The 19,675-nt window shown below is 31.0% G+C and overlaps 2 protein-coding genes across 2 annotated transcripts in view; one reads left to right on the forward strand and one right to left on the reverse strand.

The window, feature by feature from the left end:
• Positions 1-200: 200 nt before the first annotated feature.
• Positions 201-19,675, reverse strand: part of LOC132920228 (neuropeptide SIFamide receptor-like) — a 39,466-nt gene continuing 19,991 nt past the window's right edge. The window contains exons 3-4 of the mRNA XM_060982456.1: positions 13,430-13,529; positions 201-1,831 (exon numbers count right to left, since the gene is read on the reverse strand). Coding sequence (XP_060838439.1) covers positions 1,069-1,831; positions 13,430-13,529 — 863 coding nt within the window. The 3' untranslated portion in view covers positions 201-1,068. The remainder of the gene's footprint in view (positions 1,832-13,429; positions 13,530-19,675) is intronic.
• Positions 7,096-11,089, forward strand: LOC132920230 (uncharacterized). The gene is made up of 2 exons (XM_060982457.1): positions 7,096-7,368; positions 10,642-11,089. Exons 1-2 carry the CDS (start codon positions 7,111-7,113, stop codon positions 10,903-10,905), a joined length of 522 nt encoding a protein of 173 aa, XP_060838440.1. The 5' UTR covers positions 7,096-7,110; the 3' UTR covers positions 10,906-11,089.

Raw genomic sequence — 19,675 nt, forward strand, 5'->3', positions numbered from 1 at the left:
AGTCGCTCGAGCCGCGCGCATCGAATGCCCAGTATCTCCCCACGTCGACCATAACATTATACATGGTAACTGGTCTCGCATGCTGTGGTCGGGGGGTAAGTTGAAGGTGGGTAGATGGACGGGATGGGGTGGTGTAAAATAGGGAAGCTGTGAAAGTGTATTGAATATACACCCTCTAATAATATTATATATTGTGTATGTACAGCGTGCAAATCGACGATTGTACGTAATAATATATTATTATAATATTATTACGTACTCGTAACTTTTTATTTTTAATACACTCTATGTATACGTATACAAATATATATATATATACCTATGTACGAGTGTATGTGTCGTATTATATAATAATTATTACATATTTCGATGGACTACGTTATAATATTGTTTTTTTTTTTTATCATTATCATAATAATATCGATATAATATTATTGTTTAGGTGTGAAAATTGCGCATGATTTCGCGTTTTCGAATTTCGCCTAAAACGATTACGTCATTGTTATATTATTATAATATTTAGATGGCGACGTGTTACATTTATTATTATATTATTATTATAAATCATAACATATACACGTACAGTGTGCATCGGCAGTACAATATACGTATAGGTAGTACGTGGTATGTGTGCGATTATTATATATAAAATTGTATTATCGATAATGTATGGATGTTTGGCGGCGGGAAACCCTCGACACATCATAATATTATACCGCTGTATATTATATTACGCGTATGACCGTATGAGGGGCACAGGTAAAGTATACAACAGAGCGTCCCGCCGCCGGACCTGAAAACACTTCCGACGTCATTGAAGGAGGTTTTTCTTTCGAATTATTATTACATATTATTGTGATTATTATTGTTGATCATTATACCGTCGATACAATAATATAATTATTATCATTTTTATTAATATTATTATTATTATTATTATTATTATTATATATTGTGACGACGACAGAGCAACAACTACTGCGATGACGATATGGACGGCATACGCATCGTAATGAATTATTATCGTTCGCGTGGTGCGCGGGGAGCGGCGTGGTGTCGCGGGTGCGTTCAGACGTTGAATATGTACGACACGTTCGTCTCCTGGCTGGACTGCCGTTTCGTGTACGCGTGGTGGTTGGTGATGTAGTACGAGGACGCCTTGCCGCCGCCGTTGCCGCTGGCCGACGCCGAGTGCTGGAGGTTCTCGTTGTACCGGAGCGTGCCGCAGCACCGGCGGCTCTGCAGCACCGCGGTGAACCCGCGCCGGAACTTGCGGTTGAAGAACGCGTACAGCACCGGGTTGATGCAGCTGTTGGACGCGCCCAGCCACTGCGCGATCGGCGTGGCCACCGGCAGGAAGTCCTCCTCCCACGGCACCAGCCGGCCGCCGAGCTTGATCCGGGCGAATATCGCGTACAGCGGAAGCCAGGACGCGACGAACAGCACCACCACCATGGCCAACATCTTCACCACCTTCACCTTGCTCTGTTGCTGGATGCGCTCCATGCGCGCGCACTTGTTGTCCGTGGGTATGGTCCGCCGCCACACCTTCACCCAGATCATTGCGTAGCACAGCGATATGGCCACCGTGGGCACTACGTAGCACAGGCCCAGGTTGCCGAGCAGGAAGTACAGGTTGCCGTCCAGGTAGTCCGGCCACACCTCCAGGCACAGTTCCAGGCTGGGCGCGTCTTTGAATATGGCCACCATGTCGAAGAACAGCGCCCACGGTATGGTGATGGTGGTCGACGCCAGCCAGATGATGCCGATGATGTACCGAGCGCGACGCGTGGTGATCTGACACTTCAGCGGGTACCAGATGGCCAGGAACCTGACAACAGAACAAGCGCCGTGTCAAAATTATGTATAAGTCATAATATTAGGGACCGGATTTAAAATGCACTTAAATCCGTACAAATATGATCTAAAATATAGTCATGAATGCCATTAAAAATGCCATGTATTATATTTTTTTTTATACGATTTGGTATTTTAATTGGAATTTATAAATAAATTAGTATAATTATTATTTATGTAAAATTCTATGCAAGCCTATTTTACTTACTAAATTGTGAGAATTATATTGAATATAATATATTATTTAATACGTGCAAACATTTAGGATATTCTATTATCCGAAATAGTTTGTATAGTATATTGAACGAACATGCATTAAAAACCAACAAAATGACCCAATAATGCTAAAAATTCTTTAAACATAAAAAAACGTTATATGCAAAATAACATTTTTATCTTTGAAACACTCGTTACATACAATTAATTATGTAATTGGAAAGTATTGTCTAAGATCAACCAAAAAAAATATGCACTTTGCATTGAAATCGGGACCTTAGTCATAATAATATACTTTATAGTTTATAATGCGCGTTTGATGAATTTAAAAGATAATTTTATAAAATTTAACTATGAGTGAACAAAGTATTTTCTCGGCAAATACAATTATTGTATAATATTATTTTATTCATAGGAAATACGCTTATCTGATATTATCGCAAAAAGTATAATTTGTTTTAGTTTTATCTGTCCCGTAAACCTACTTATAGTTTTACCTTATTCGTTTGGATTATAGTTTACTATAAATATTTGAGGCTTATAATCTTTGTTATAGCCCTTGGCGGCGTTATAGAACGTTGTTAATTCCATTTCGGTTTGATAGACACACCAAAATATGTTATGGTTATACCCCGTCCAATCAACAACGGTAACAACAACAACAACATCAACAACCCAATATTGAAAATCACATAAATGACGAGGTACCCGAATAAATTAATTATAATGTCCAGTTTGTAAGGAGACGCATGATTTTGCCATTGACGTTTCTAAGGAAGGCCTACATTATAATAAACACGCATCGACGCGCACGAGAATCTATGACATCATATTTACGGTTCAAAAGTAAGGGCGGTCGCATTTAAAGACAATTTACCTTTATACAATATACTCTAGTATTGAGACTATTACAATAGTACTATACAGACAAGTATGACAATAAACCGATACAGTCAAATAATAGTAACTTTTGAAATAAAAACTCGTGTTTTTGAGCGCAATACTTTTTGAACTGACAAATGGGGCTCGTGTATAACATATATTATACAACTAAAATTAAAAAAAATACAGTGGAAGAATGCGTGTGCAATGTGCGTCTGCGGTCTGCTGTTATAAAACTTCAAGAAAAAAATTACACATAACAATATATTATGTAATAATAGTGCTGATCCAAACGGCGATCCACAACTACATATAATATTATTATGAAAGTGTGACCAAACGTATATGGCCTATTCGATCGAACATCGCCATCTTTGAAATATGTTGCCCAGTACTGTATAAGATAATACGAAAAATACTCAGCCCGATGCCGCCTAAAACGGAAAATATATAACTAATATAGTAAATATAGTATATTATGTATACTTTTATAAAGACAGTGTACAATATTTGAGTTAGGCATTATTTTTTTATATTCGTCTTCATAGCTACAGCTATGTTTGATTATACAGCTGTTCGGTATAATCGGCATATAGCGAATATTATTAAATGTGCACTTTTAAACGAATTTTTTTCCAGATACAATTTTTTCTTTATCACAACTCGTACTTTCATATTTCATCTCGTTAAAAATTATAATTAAACTGACATTCAATTGGAAAGAAAAAAAATTCTGTACAAATTTATACTATTTTATAGTTTTCATTTAAATAATATTAAAACAATCTACTATATTATTCCTGGCAAACAAGCTGATAAAGCATAAAAATATATTAATACGGTTACCTAAATAACAACTATATATTTTTAAAATAACTAATAAACTTAGAAAATTTGAAATATTATACAGTGTTGAATTAAAGCAAAAATAATAGTAATCCTTCGTCTTTAAAATAGTATGTAAGCATCTATTATACTACCAATTGATACAATATTTTAATTTTATGAACGTTACTACCTCAAAAATATTCAACCAGATTATAAACGAAATGTGTCATTGTTACAACTTTTAAATATATACTAATATTACGAATAATTTATCAAAGAAAAACGATAATTTAGAATAATTTTAAATAATATACTAGACAGTCATTTAAATAAATTTAAACAGACATCGTGTTATTATCATCTGCTAAATACTACACATTTATTTCAAATCTTCTGACGCATTATTTCTATTTTTTATCTTACGGCACACTGAATTATACGGTTTTGATATTCCATTACTGGACTTCTAACGTTAATTATGGATTTGTAGAAGGTTTATTATAATTATTATTGGTTTAAACCAAGAAAAAAATATGAATATAAAATAAAATAAATGAATATTAATTAATAAATTAAATAACGTAAATGTTACAATATTATATTCAGAATTATTATTTTATTATATTCTAAAACTAATATATAATCACTTTTTTCACTTAAATATTATACCACTTACGAAAGTAATATTAATTAAAATATATAATGTGGTTTACAATTATTTATAAAAATCTATTAGTCACATTAAACACGTAATTTAAGCATAAAATCCAATAATATTTTTATCACTACAGTACTTCATTATCAGAGATTAATGAATACTATTCATCGATATAAAACCAAAAATATTGCAAAATAATTGTTTTAAAACATTAGTGATTACATAGTATTCATTAAAATTTTGAGTAAATAACAACATGTTCAATTTATTAACCCAGTGAATGATGCTGACGATGATAATACATTATGATAACCAAGATTCGACGTTTTTGTTCATATAATTATTCGAACATAAAATGCCAAATCAGATTTAAACTTTAAAATGAATCCAAGGATTAAAACCTTTTTTTTATTTATTCTATTACAACTCATTTCTTTCTCGATATACGGCTTTCAATTATATTTTATTTATCATGAATAAATAATTATTATGCTCGATTATGTTTTTCTCATTCAGATGTTGTGTAATAACTAATAAGTTATTCGCTACTATTACTCGTATGTAAAATCAATCATAACAATTATTTCAAAGGCTTGATGTAATATTACTATGAAATGCTAAGGCTTTTTCATTTCCACTACCATTACAGTGGATGAGTGGAATATCAATTCTCGTTTTTACACAAACGTATAAATGTAAAAATAGAAAAATTTAAGTATGATTTTTGTTTCTTAAATAAATCATATTTTGTTTGAGAACAGCTATTGTTTTAAATGGCTGCTGCACAAACAAATGAAAATATGAAATATACCTTCCTATTGTTTCTATACATTATTCCGGCTAGGGTGATGGTAAGGACAAAAAAAAATAATCCATTGACCTTCTTGTCTTCTAAGATATTGTTGCACGAAAATATAAAATCAATAGTTTATCGTGATCACTGAAAACCCTTAAGTAATTGTGGCACCGTAGGTATATTAATAATACAAATATTACAAACTATATCAGATTGTTTAGTTAATTATACACGCCATCATATTATATTTGTTTAGTTTTACACAAATATTTACGTATTTAAAAATTAAACAAACTATTAAATATACTTTAATTGATATTTTTATTGCAAAATATGTTAAAAATATAACTCTAAGAAATTGTATGAAAATACAGGTTATTTTAGGTCACGATTCGAGTATTTGTTTAAAGTTTTACTTATCTCTCGTTTTATACAATACGCATGATAAGCAGATTTCGAGCTTTCTAACTTTTAGCTAATTCAACCACTTTAAAACAAAAATAATATTCTTGTGGAAAAATGCCATTTTATATAGAAAATATTGCTGACCTTATCAAAATTATATTACCACAATAATTAGGTTATGAAATTGTGTAAATATATATTGGTACAAACAATTAAAATAATACATCCAGTTTTAGAAAAGTAAATTAACCAAACAAAGTTTTAAATCTTTGACTTCGGCTAGTTTGATATTACGAGTATTATATTATCATTCAAGTGCAAACTTAATGCACAAACACACATACACATATATATGCGCATATGGTGCAATGTTTATTTATAAAAAAATATGAGAAAACTTAACGTATTTGCAGAGTTTACGTTCGTGTCAAAATGTTCTTCATCGGCGGATCGCTCAAACAAATTAATGACATAAGTTTATCTGTAAACAGTTAGCAGCACTAACCATAATATGTTTACGGTTAAGATCATAATATATAATATATACGCACACAATAAGATAACCCATGAGAGACTTAAATAAATTATAAGCTTTGTTCTTTTGAAATTATAATATATAATTCGTCGGATGACAAAAGTGTGCATAGAACACAATGCTCTGTGTCCACAATATAGGTGTATTCTGGAAGTGAAAAGATGGGCAGTTTCCCTATAACACTTTATAATCAAGGAAATATTTAATTTTACTCCCTCCCCCACTGTTTTTTTTTAAAATTATTACAACACATCATTTAAAAAAAAAAAAACATTACGCTTGAACTTGAATATTAATTTTTTGTATGGGTTTTATGTAATTACTAACTTATAGTTAAAATATTAATATTGTAATAGTTTTAAAGTTTTGCTAGAAATAAGTACTAATAAGTTGATATATTTTCATTAATTTAACAATTCTACAAACATTCAAAGACAATATTTGGTTATAATATGATATTTATATGCCGTGCCATATTTAGTCGTATTATCGGTGAATTGTGTGAGAGATATAAGAGTGTCAGCTATATTTTTGGACGGCATTTTTTAAAACTATTTATTGCGTTTTTTCCTTACTAAAAAAAAAAAAATTCTCCAAGTTATACTGGTCCAATTCGATACATTCATGTGCATCTACAGCTCAAGTGTGCACACAATGCTATTATATTGTTAATCAGGTGTTGTATCGCCGTTGTCGTTGTTTTTGTTGTTGTTATTGTCGTCGTCGTCGTACAATTTGCGGCTGGGCCAAGGTGGTTTACGGCGATCGTGGGGCACTGGGGCGACGACGACGACGACGATGGAAAAACGCCGTCGAACGACTGGCAAAAATGGTAACGGTTGCGCCAGTGTCCGGTTTGGTATAGACGACGGGGAAACAAATTCCGACGCCAGTTTCCACGTACACGAGTACGCACGGCGGTGGTGATGTCACATGGCCGCGCACTTGTATTTCGCACCACTAACGGGTCAAGTTCGGCGGGACGGCCGTAAATGGTTGCAAGTTCGGCGGCCAAATTTGGGCCGCGGAGGTGAACTCGACGGCAGCGGCGCGTGTATAAAAACCCGGGACAGACGTGGTCAGGACACAGTACTGTTTCTTTTCGTGTTCAACAACGACAAGTTGAAAATCCCAACGACACACAACAAGTCTCTGCAGCGGACTCTTCCAATCATCACCATGAAGTTAACGGTAAGCGACACGACACGCAGCGGTTCGCGAAATAACACTTATATTTATGATATTAATATATAGTGCTAGTTTTTAATCGCCGATCGTGTTTATTATTATTATTAATATTACTCTTTGAATGCATGATTGAAAATTCAGATATAATAATATGTAAACGTCGGAACATCCACTTCATAACAAATTGCGGTTGTTATAGGATAGTATAGGATAGTACGGTCCCGATTAGACAACTTTCACTTGCAGCGTGTCTCTTATTATTATAATTATTATTGTCGACTGTCTTCTCTCGGAGTCAATATCTTCTTTTTAATTTATTCATTTCAATTTTCACACGAGTTTGATATGCATATGGTATTGTACTATGTTCTTCTGAATAACTCGAGGAGTATTGCGAGTATACGAGTTAAATACATAAGCTAAATGTTAAAATGTACAATTGTTTAACAATGTAACCAAATCAATGTCATTACTGATATTATATAAAACGAATAAACATAATATCGTATTAGATTTGTAATATTATTTTAATCGTTAATATTATTATTATCATAATAGTATTGTATCATCTGATCATTTTTATATTTTCTTATTTTTTTACGATTTGGATTATGTGAAATATTTCAGTATAATGAATAGTTGTAAATTTATAATTTAATTATGAAATCACGTTATTTCAGTACCATTTCGGAGACCATACCATGTTTAGGGCTGAAAAATAAGATTCAGTATGAGATATAAATGTTTGCAGATCTTGTACAGAACATTGAGCACTGCCCTAGGCCGATGAAAATATATCTCATTAATGTACGACTATTATGCCTGCAGACCGAATGCCAGTGGCGCCATAAGGAGAGGGACTGGTCGCGGGTTATTGTGCACGATGTGCATTCACTACCCTATTTTTTTGGACGTTTTACTCTACTATTATATGGAGCATTATCGTAAATAACACGTTTTCACCGATGGGATTTTACGGGCTCACTGCTGTTTTCTGTTTATAATCAAGTGCCAAAACAGCCGTTTCCGTCTTTTTCTGGTCTTGACGGTCGCCGCGGGTCCGGGACGATGTCCGACAAAACCGTGATAGCTGTGCGGCTAAAGTGCTATAGGGTCGTTCAAACATGTCTGCTTTGTAATAATATTATCCTATTAAAACGCTCGGACGCCTAACCAGTAACCACTGCAGTAGTCGTAGTTGTAGCGGTCATTAGAGACGTCGTAATAATGTCACGCAACAACAATGATATATTATTATATTATTATTTGCTGTGTTGTATAGTCATCGTCATAGCGGTTCACACACACCCACATTTATATATATTATGTATATATAAATTATTATGGTCATATATATATATAAATATATAGCTAGTTTTGTCATCAGGGTCGGCGGCGGCGGTTGCTACGGTATAAAACAACCACGGTCGCGTAAATCATTATGCCGTCGAGTTGACAAACAATCAATTTCAGTAACGAAACGCACACGGCACACACACACACACACACACACACACACACACACACACATATACTTTACCACTGCAGTTATACGCGTGCACAAGCGCCGGTGTGTTTAAATATTACGTATATATATATACTATGTATTCATGTAGTAGCACTTATATGTAATATAAAAACATTGCAATAAAGGATATGGAGTTTATGGGTTGAGGAGAAAAAAAATGCAATTGCAACCCTACCTATATATACGAGCATATATTATATCTGTGTGTGTGTGTGCGTGTGGGTTATAGAGGTATATATATATACCTGTGCTGTAGATTTTTTGTGCTTATCTTTGTACACGTGCGCGGTATTACAATACAGGTACACGTATTAAAAAAAAAAGTTAGCGTGTATTTATAATGCTCGTGAAAAGGTCAAGATGCACTACCACGACAATGACTATAAAATTGTGATGAATTTTTTTTTACACTCGACAGTAATATACTCGCCACACTTCAATGTCAGTACGGAACATATTATATTATTAAATATTTCTTTGGAAACTCGACGATGAAATAATTTTAGGCGTGTGTCTATCAGATGAAACATTTTAACCCGTAGTAAAATGTCCAAACGTGGTGTTGTGTTAATATGCGTGTTGTAGTGGCAATCGCTCAATACCCACTGTAAGGTGATTTTTTTTTTTTTTAGTTCTATCCTCGAAAATTAGGAAAAAGTATTTTAAATTGCATTACAAGCACTGCAGACTTGGACCGCGGTTAGGTCAAGATTCCAGGTGATGGTTCACAGAGGTATATTATGGTATAATTATCTTATATTTTATTAAATTTTAACATGCAGTTTCTGCATTTATTTTATCCTTAGCACTTAAAGGAGAACTCGTGATTTTGCAGTATGACAATAAACGTTTTTAGAAATTAATCCGCTGTACGGTAAAACCAGTATTCAATTGAAAATCATGACACGTGAATAGTATTGAATGCACGTTTTTATTCTAGTTCTTAAATTGCATTTTCGGAACTTAATATTACGCGAATGGTTACCCAGAAAATTTATCAATAGATGTCTCTTTCGAAATTTATGTCAAACCCCGTTGGGAATATACAATTTTGACCTTTTTGTATTATAGTGCCACATGTGTCCTTTTTTTCAATCAATAACGGCAACGACTGTTTTATGCTACTTTATAGTACTTTTCTATCTTGAACAATTTTTACCAAAAACACGTGAATTTCAAAACATTATACGTAAGTTATAACTTTAAAAGTTTAAACTAACATTTTTCAGCTGTTTAGTTATCACAACAACTACAGATCAAAACAAACAAAGCTATTAGTGGGTTTTCACGCGTATAGAGGCTTATAATGATTCTTTGTATTTTTTTAAGTACCCATTATATTTTAGTTCCCATTAGTATTTTCACCGCTCGATCTTTTTTTAGTAAAACGTAATTTTTATGAATATATTATTCAGTCATAGGCGTAATCTCAGGGGCGCAAGACTGTGCAATGGTATAATTTTTTTACAACGTCGTACCCGAAGTTTTTTTTCATTAGGGACGGTAGTTAGTAAATTTTTAATTTAACACGAATCGGCATATACTACAACCATTCCTTGGTAAGCTGGTTAGTCTCAATAATTACAGTTTTATTGTTCAATTTAAATTGAATTAAATGCCTACTTAATAGTAGACGAATAATTTACAAGCTCACGGTAAACGGAACTTTTTCTTTTAAGTTTTGTTACAGCTGGAATTCGACAAAGTCACTAATGATTTATTCAATATATTTTTTTTTCTTTTTCTAGATCGCATTAGTCCTGTGTTTGGTTGCCGTTGCCACCGCAGCACCGTACGTGCCCGTCGTACCGGTCATTCCCGCAGTCGTACACCATCCGGCTTCCGTTGTACGCTCGTCGACCGTCATCCAATCGCACCCGTCGCCCGTGGCCACCCACGTGGTTGCCGTACCCGCCGCCGTCGCTCATCCGGTTGCCGTCCACCCGGCGGTGTCCGTTCATCCGGTTGCCATCCACCCTGTATTGCCCGTCCACACAGTCGTGCATTACTGATGTTCTACTTTGGTTAACGTAATTTATTATTTTGCACACACACAGTAGTGCACAGATCTTCTTCATCTATACTATTATTGTCATACATTATGCTATTTCAAAAAATTAACCGAAAAATGTTTTTTTCGATCAAAATACAATTATATTGATATAATATAATAATGATAATGGTCATAACATTGTATATTTTGCGTTTTTATTTATTTCTATCCAAATACCGTTCGATAACTTGTACAAGATTATATTACCTGCCATAGTAAAAATGAAAAGAATAATAACAGAAAATATACTGCCCTTATGAAAAAATGTAATAACCAATAAACATGCGAGGAAAAATAAATCGGTTTAATACAAAAGCTTAAGTTTATAGAATGGACAGAAATGTCAATATATGATGGTATTTAAATTAAGAAGAGGAGAGCTTACATTTTCATGGACCAGAAAATTCTTGAACAATTGTGGTGGGGGGATTTTCAATCACATATCCTACTGTGGTGGACCATTTAAAAACAGTAGTTAAGATTTGATCGGATTGTTGCTAGATACTAGATAGTTCCCTGCACACGCGTGTGTTTCTGAATTGTGAGAAGAGGCCTTTGCACTGTTATGAACTTTCATGGTGCCTATTTTATCGATCGCATGCAAGTTTGTAGTACGACTACTCTTCTAAATGTATTTATATATATATATTGTTGATATTTATTACAGTATTATTGTTACAACGGATTTTCCATGCTATATTTATACAAATATCTGAATTTGCAATTATCTGATGTAATTATTATCAATTTAGTACCGAAATAATTTGTTTATATTATAACAGAACACGAAAATAAAAACATCACGTGAATAGTATAACATAATATATTATATTATATTTAAGTTTAATTTCAGTACATTTTTAATATAAAACAAAAAGTACTACAAATTACAATATTTGTTTTACAGCGTATATTTTACACTCTTTTTTTAATCAGAGTAGTGTGATATACATTTTTTAAACTTATTAGTAAAGTTCAAACGTATTATTTCAATTTTAAAACCACGATTGAGCGCGCTATTGTCTTTTTAAAGTTTAAGTCGTTTAAGTAGTGGTACATAAAACGAAATATACATAATATAATGTATAATAATTCAATAACATACAAACTTCGAAGAAAACAAAAAATTGCATTTTTTTTCAGTTGTATTTAAATATTTGAAACTAAAAAATATATTCAGTCGTTTTTTTATTTAATTACCACTTATAGTCACTTAGTCGAATAAGATAATCAGATCATTGATTCATTGTCGCATAATAACAGTAATCTTTTACTATGACTATAAGCTACATAATATATAAATAGTCTATTATACTAAGAATCTAAAAACTTGGTTTACCTCGGTCCCTCTCCACATTTAATATGCCTAAACCAATTCAGGCCTACGGTGAACCGTTCATAATATATTGAACACATCACACACAACATTCCTGTTAATATTAATATGTTTATTCTATAAGTACAATCTAGTTAATTTTATGTTTTAATGTATAATTAAAGCCTAAACCATTTTTAAAAAAAATATATTATACTAATAACACCAGAAACTACATTAAATTATCAGAGTAATGGTTTTTAACCGATGTCATGTAACGAAGCACTTAAATAATATTGTTATCGTGTATGTTTAGTAGACTATATCTATACGCCTCGTGATCAAAAGTATATGATGAATATTCTCCCTTAATATTTATTTTCTGTGTATATTTTCAATATACAATATTGTACAATTTTTTAATATAATCTCTACAAACTCATTTTAGAATATTTATAGTAGAGCACAGTAAATTTAAATCAAAGCAATCTCAATATAGGATTCTGTTTACGTAAGTCAATCGATTGTATAATATATTCTATGCTACAATGCTACTCATCGAACTTATTACAATGTATGTAATTGTATACGTCATGCTTGATTTGAATAGATATTACAACTCTAATATATATGTGCAGACCAGATTTCATTATTGAACATTTTAATGACCAAATTTCTATTAACAAACAGAGAAAAACTTTATTTGCAAAATTATTTCAACGGCGTAAATCGATTTGATAGTGGAAATCACAACACTACACTGAAAATAATGTGCTCCAATACGTGATGATATAATATTATAATATTATTTTCAAAAATGTAGGTATAATATATAAGTACTTTTTTTATTGAACGGTATTATAGTTAGTGCAAAACAGTTTATGAAAACAGTATATCAAATGTGCGTTGGTAAAGCGATTATAATAATAATATAGCACCACATTGACACGGAACCACACCTGTAAATTATTATTTTTTAAATATATTTTAACTAATAAATTAACAACGGAATGTTTTAATTCGTTGTAATTTGTACCACATTAAAACCCGTGAGTCAATTAACGTCCATTTAAAATACAACAACTACAACACAACATGCATCGATGGTATCAGTTAAACTCTAATTATTAAGTGTTTTTTTTTTTTTTAAAACCATTTGTATACCAACCTGTCTACTGAAACGGCGATCAAACTGTACACAGACGCTGCCACTGAAACTCCTTGGACATACGGCACGATCTTACACATCCACGATCCCAAGATCCACGCTAAAAACAAGAAGAAACAATATAAGATATTTTATCGACAGATTAAATTTTCACAGGATATATTATATCATTATTATTATTATTATTTATATATATAAAAAGACCGCAACTGTAGTAGGTATCCTATTATGATCAAGTCGTCAAAAAATCACGTTTCTGTACTTCATCATCGTCAAGACGTCTCGTTAAACAATTGTAGATTGTAGAACATAATTTTTTTTTATTGCTGTTGCTATTGTCAGAAAGAATATAACTTTATCCATATACGCGCTTAGCGAGAACCTTTTTACTTACTTACTTGTATGTAAATTATTTTGAATAGAAATGTGATCGTTTTTATTTTTCTAAAGCATAATATATTATATGCAATGTAAAACACGTAAAAAGAAAACCCGCTAGGATAAACTCCAGAAAAAAAGTAATCTTCTTTGTAACAAATAGAAATTGATCTACGACCATTCCGAGTCATGGTCAATGAATCGAATACAAAAAGGTCTTCCCGGTGAAATAGTATGTAAGTAAGACAATAATAATGTATTAAAATGTCTTTTAATTCTTTAGTTTTTATTTCCGTTGTTATTTTGTCCAATAACCTTAAAATTCGTTAGCACTTTGTCGAAAAGTAGTACCTAATACCAATGGTCGTAATACAAAAAAAAACTTTTTCATGTGTTCATTGATTGTACATTAAACACAGAAAATAATGTACGACATGTATTATTCTATTAAATTTCAAATAGTCTTAATGACAATTTTCTCTATTAGAGAAAATATAAAAACAATAAAAACGAAAAATGTACGACATTTCAATGGATTTATGGATACATGATAAAATATGATAATTAATACTTTAACCGTAGTTTTTTTTCTAACAAAAATATAGTTATTATATATCTAGGTAATTACAGTTAAGCACACGCAAATTTTTAACTGAATTTACATAATATATGCAAATAATTTCTTAATCTCGCAGTTATTCTATATGGAGTACTATATATTTGATATAAAGTTATTGTTTTATTGTAACTCAATAATACGAAAATCCACTTAACTCAGATTTTTTTTTTGATGTACTGAAATCCAGAAAAAGGAAAAGACAAATTACCCTAGTTGCCTAGGCTATATAACGTTTACGAAATGTACCATCAAATATATTACCAAAAACTATGTATGTTTTGCAAACATTACGTTATTTATCGAGTCAAAATATTTTTAAAACTATATATTAGATTAAAGATGCATGTTTGAGAACAAAAGTAATAATGACGGATGAGAAATTATTTTTGTTTTGTCTGATGTAAGTACCGGTACGAAACATCATAGCGTATAATAAAAATATAAAATATTGATGGCTTTTTTTCCTTTGTTTTTAATGTCGAATACCGATCTCTGCATATCATATTGTATGTAGCGCGTGGACCGTTATATTTAATGTTTATTGTTTTATTTTCTCACACATATACACATATAGATATTATATTACACAGCATAATATAATACTCTCGAGCGATTCGATGAGGTGTTTTTTTTTTTTTTTTTTTTAATTTCAGTAGATCGACAACAGCATTTTCTTTATAAATAATCATCATAGATTTTATTAGTATGCTTACGAAGTTTATGTATTTTCAAAGTAAAATAGTATAATATATTAAATATGGCGAGCTGCGATATTATGTAAAACGTGAATATAAGGTGTCGACCAACCGTCAAGATGAAATGGGCAAGTTGCGCTATGCTGCGACATGTCTTATTTGCAACAATAAAGTTTATCCGGGGGAAAAAGACCATCTCGTATTTGTGTCGTTCTGTCGTTCAGCGTTGTATACGTATTTACACAATGCCATCAGACTCGTGTATAGTCGCGTTTGATTGTGACCCTATTGTAGGGTAGACACGGCTATGATGTGAATGTCTGATAAGTAGTGTTGCTTTTTAATATTTTAAAGATGGGAAATTTTATGAAATACAATTATATGTGGAATCAAAATAATCCCAAACTTAATTTCAACCCTATATGCATGTACTTACTATATTGTAAAACCCACAGTTATTAAATTGATATTATTGGATTTTAAGGATTTTAAGGAATTTTTGTTTTTTTTTTTTTAAGAAAAAAATGTGTATAGTTGATAATAGGTAACGTAATTTTGTTAATATAAAAATTATTATGTTAATAATTGTTCTGCGTTTATAAATTGTATATTGATATTGAAGAATTGTTTTTAATATTTGTAAGACAGTTTCTTGTATAGTTTGTCAAAGGTATATAATATAATGTATAATGTATAATATATTATGTACAAGGTACAAAAAAAAAGTAGATGCTTTGATTATACTTATTGATCTATCCAGAAATATAGATAACATAAATAGTTGATGCATCTCTAACTGGTGTAAATATTCAATTATCTTATGGTATGAAATTGTTAGTTTTACCAAATCCAATTTCATAAGAGGAAATCAATATTGCTTTTTCCATGACAAATAGACAAAACGACGGGACGCAAAAAATATATGTTGAATAAGTATATAAAACAGCATGATCATTGAGAACAATATTTTTATACTTAATATTTCTGATGATAAGTAAACTTCAATTTTAGAGAATGATAAAAATTATTTTTTTATTTACTAACGATTCGACTGACGTTATTTTGTACACATAATATGCGAGTAAATTGCAATATCACGACTACAAAGGAAGTTGAGAAATTTAATTAGATCTAAAGGACATGCGCCGTAATGATTTGTTATATTTAACTAAAACCGTCTGCGTTTATATAATATTATAGAAGTTTTGAAAAATAATCTAAAATGTGATTACACGTAATTTGAATTTTATTCTTGCAGCGAGCACGTTTCGCCAGCGTTCCAACAATTTCAGCACGCCAATAACGAATTACGCCTTATATTCATATAACGACGATATTTTTTATTTTAACACATGTATGAACAGCTGTAACCTACCTATAAAATATATTATAAATATGAGTACAAGGGACGACACACGGTCGACACAAACACCAAAATAAAAGCATATTGTGCAAGGTGATTTTATAAAGACAGTACTTCGAAAAGTGTTTATCCACTTTCTAACTTCACTCATAGAAACTTATAATACTTATAAATAATTAACTAGGTGTACTCGCTCAAAATTAATTTTTATACGTATATTGAAATTTTAAGGAAATTTTCCTGGTAAGGAAAATAAATTAAAAATGTATGTTGCATTAAAAAAAAAAATAATAAAAATTATGAAGAATAGTAAACATTTATATCATGAATGCTTCTTTTGCAACAACTTGAAATTATGTAAACGATTAATACCATCCGAAAAAATCGCTTAAAATAAGGATCACTGTGTTTTTATACTACTAGAAATATATATAGTATTACTATAGTAGAATAATATTACCTAATACCGACGAATTGTATGCTTATTAGTTATTACTTAGCCCCCGCCAAATCACAACAATAATGACGTATTCGCATGTTATTAATTAGGTAAGATATATTATATGGCATATTGAAGATCGATTTTGAAATAATGGTTTACGGTGTAATATTACTGTTATTTATTATAATAAGTGCTTAGCCGAACGTTTACCTCACTGATTCTGTACCGTAGCACAAGATCTACGAAATTTCGTGTTCCAAAACCAGCGAATATCGTATCAGATCGTAACGAAATTCTCGCAAGTCTTGTGACACTGATTTTCAATGACTCTACAGTGTATAATATTATTTTTTGCGTTTTTTAGAAATCTATGTTGAGCTACAGCCCGGCAAATGCGTCAGAACAGTATATTACATAGACATTTCTTATTATGTAAAGGTATTATTTTGAGATTTTTTTAAACTGATTTTTGAAAGTAAAAAACTAAATCGATAGCAACAACATTGTAATAAAAATAGTAATAACTATAATAGGTAACTTTTTTGGATATTACCGAGCACTAATATTTGGGCAAAATTATATAGGTACCTATTATTATTATTATTATACTATGATCATATTGTATAACATGGGTTTTAAATGTAGGTTTACCTCGCGTGGTATTCCATAATAATCATAATCATAATAATAATTTTGATAACCACGCTAGACGCAATAATAATAATAATGTTGATTTTATTTTGGTCAACCGTCTACTAACCTATATGGTGGTAACTGTGGTAAGCCATTGCGGTTTCCTGCACAATTTTCCGACTTCAAATCTAATAATACAATAATATCGTGAGATGTGAGGAAAAAAAATCGTACTTCATCTTCGGATCATCGGCGGTGGTGTTGGTATATAAAATATAATACGCTATAATATAATAAAGGTACTCGTGAAAAAGGAAGATAACCGAACGGACATTGGCGAGGTTTGTGATTTGTAGTTTGATTTACAGTGTTATACGCAAATCGTTTCCCATCCATTTTATTTAAGGAGAATATCATATTTTTTTCGCGTGCATTTCATTTTTATCCATTATATATTATTAACTATGCTAATTTGATTTACTACCTATATATTAACCTATATGCAGGGTGGTTGACCGTAATGCAGATTGTCCGCCATAGCTTTACGGAACAACCGCGCCCTATATATTTAAAATTAAAATATTCTTTTCGAAATTCGATATTGTGCTGTTGTAAAAAATAATATATATTTTTTCAGACGATACAAAATTATGATGAATACATTTATATATATAAAAAATAATATAGCTTCGTTTCAAAGTTCTCCAAATCATGGTAAAAAACGGAAATCGTTTCGCGGGAATGTTAAATCATGTATCGTTATTAAATATGTATTTAAATAATGCAATACGTCACTATAATATTATGTTATTTTTATTCCGTTCATTCGTACATTTATTGTTGGATTTGTCAAGCGTAATATTTCAATAGAATATCATGTTAAAGTTTAATACACATAAATGTTTGTATACATATTATATGATATACGTATTCTAATAAAAAAAAAGTTGTATATTGAATTTGGGTTATTAATAAAATATTTAATTTTGTGTATTCTGGATTCTCATAAAATACGAGTTATTTGATAAAAATCGCCTGGTTTAAGGTTTGGCGAAATCGACCGATTTTTATAGGCCGGTTCGGCAAACAGCCCTTTGGGGAGGGCGTACGCCTTGCCACGTGTACGGGTGAACGAGGTCACCGGGTCAAACTCAACAATTCAGCCGAGTCCAAAGTATTAACTCCGGAAACTCAAAGTGTGATTTTTTCATGTTAACTATGTGTTTACCAGTGTAATCAAAAGTCTAAAATTACGTTAAACACGGAAACAAACAAACAACAATTATTAAAACTGTACACAAATGTTATAACCAAAATACGTACAATATGTATAATACCTACACTTCAACATTTCTGCATGGTTATTATGTAACCAACTTAATGTAAATTAATTAATTTGTTTTATTAATAATATAAATATAGCTTAAAAATATTTACTGTATTTATTATTTATAACACAATCCATACGTTTCTCGGTTTTTACATATCGTCAAGGAATCAAAAATAAAATTATCTAAAGTACCTATTGAACTTATGGACAATTATAATTTACAATAATATACACTGTATTTCGATTTATTAGATTTCTAATCAATATTGAAAAATAAAATATACAACATATTATAATACGTCCCATTAACTAAAATTATAATATGAACTATTTATTGTTTTTATCATTGAAGATAATATGTAAGTAATTTATTTAATTACCACACGGTAACTTTAATTTACACTGTACCTACTTCAAATTGTTGATAGATCGAAAAAATTGTTATTTTTTTTAAACCACCCTAAAATGTCATACTTATCTATTAAATGTATTATTCTTTCAACGCAGACTTTCCGAAAGTTGACCTGTGTATTGTTATTTATAATATTACACTACGGAGATCGTTTATCTCGTTTCATTATAATCTGTATTATACCGATTTTTATTTAGACAAATTATTGAAGAAGAATCTTTTAAACAAAAAACGAAACTTATAAATTGATGAAAAATTGCCTTACTTTAACAATGGGGTTTTCGTAAAAAAAAAAAAAAAACTAAAGCAGCAAACTTATTGTTATTATTTAATTAAATAATATTCTATGCCTCTATGGTATTATATTATTAAAA

This window comes from Rhopalosiphum padi, chromosome 2, assembly GCF_020882245.1.
Source record: "Rhopalosiphum padi isolate XX-2018 chromosome 2, ASM2088224v1, whole genome shotgun sequence".
Lineage (NCBI taxonomy): Eukaryota > Metazoa > Arthropoda > Insecta > Hemiptera > Aphididae > Rhopalosiphum > Rhopalosiphum padi.

Bases quoted from the DNA above. Each gene is read 5' to 3' on its own strand.
- LOC132920230 (XM_060982457.1), top strand. From the start codon at position 7,111: ATGGCCGCGCACTTGTATTTCGCACCACTAACGGGTCAAGTTCGGCGG. The intron at 7,369-10,641 runs GTAAGCGACACG...TTCTTTTTCTAG, and splicing joins TCATCACCATGAAGTTAACG to ATCGCATTAGTCCTGTGTTT.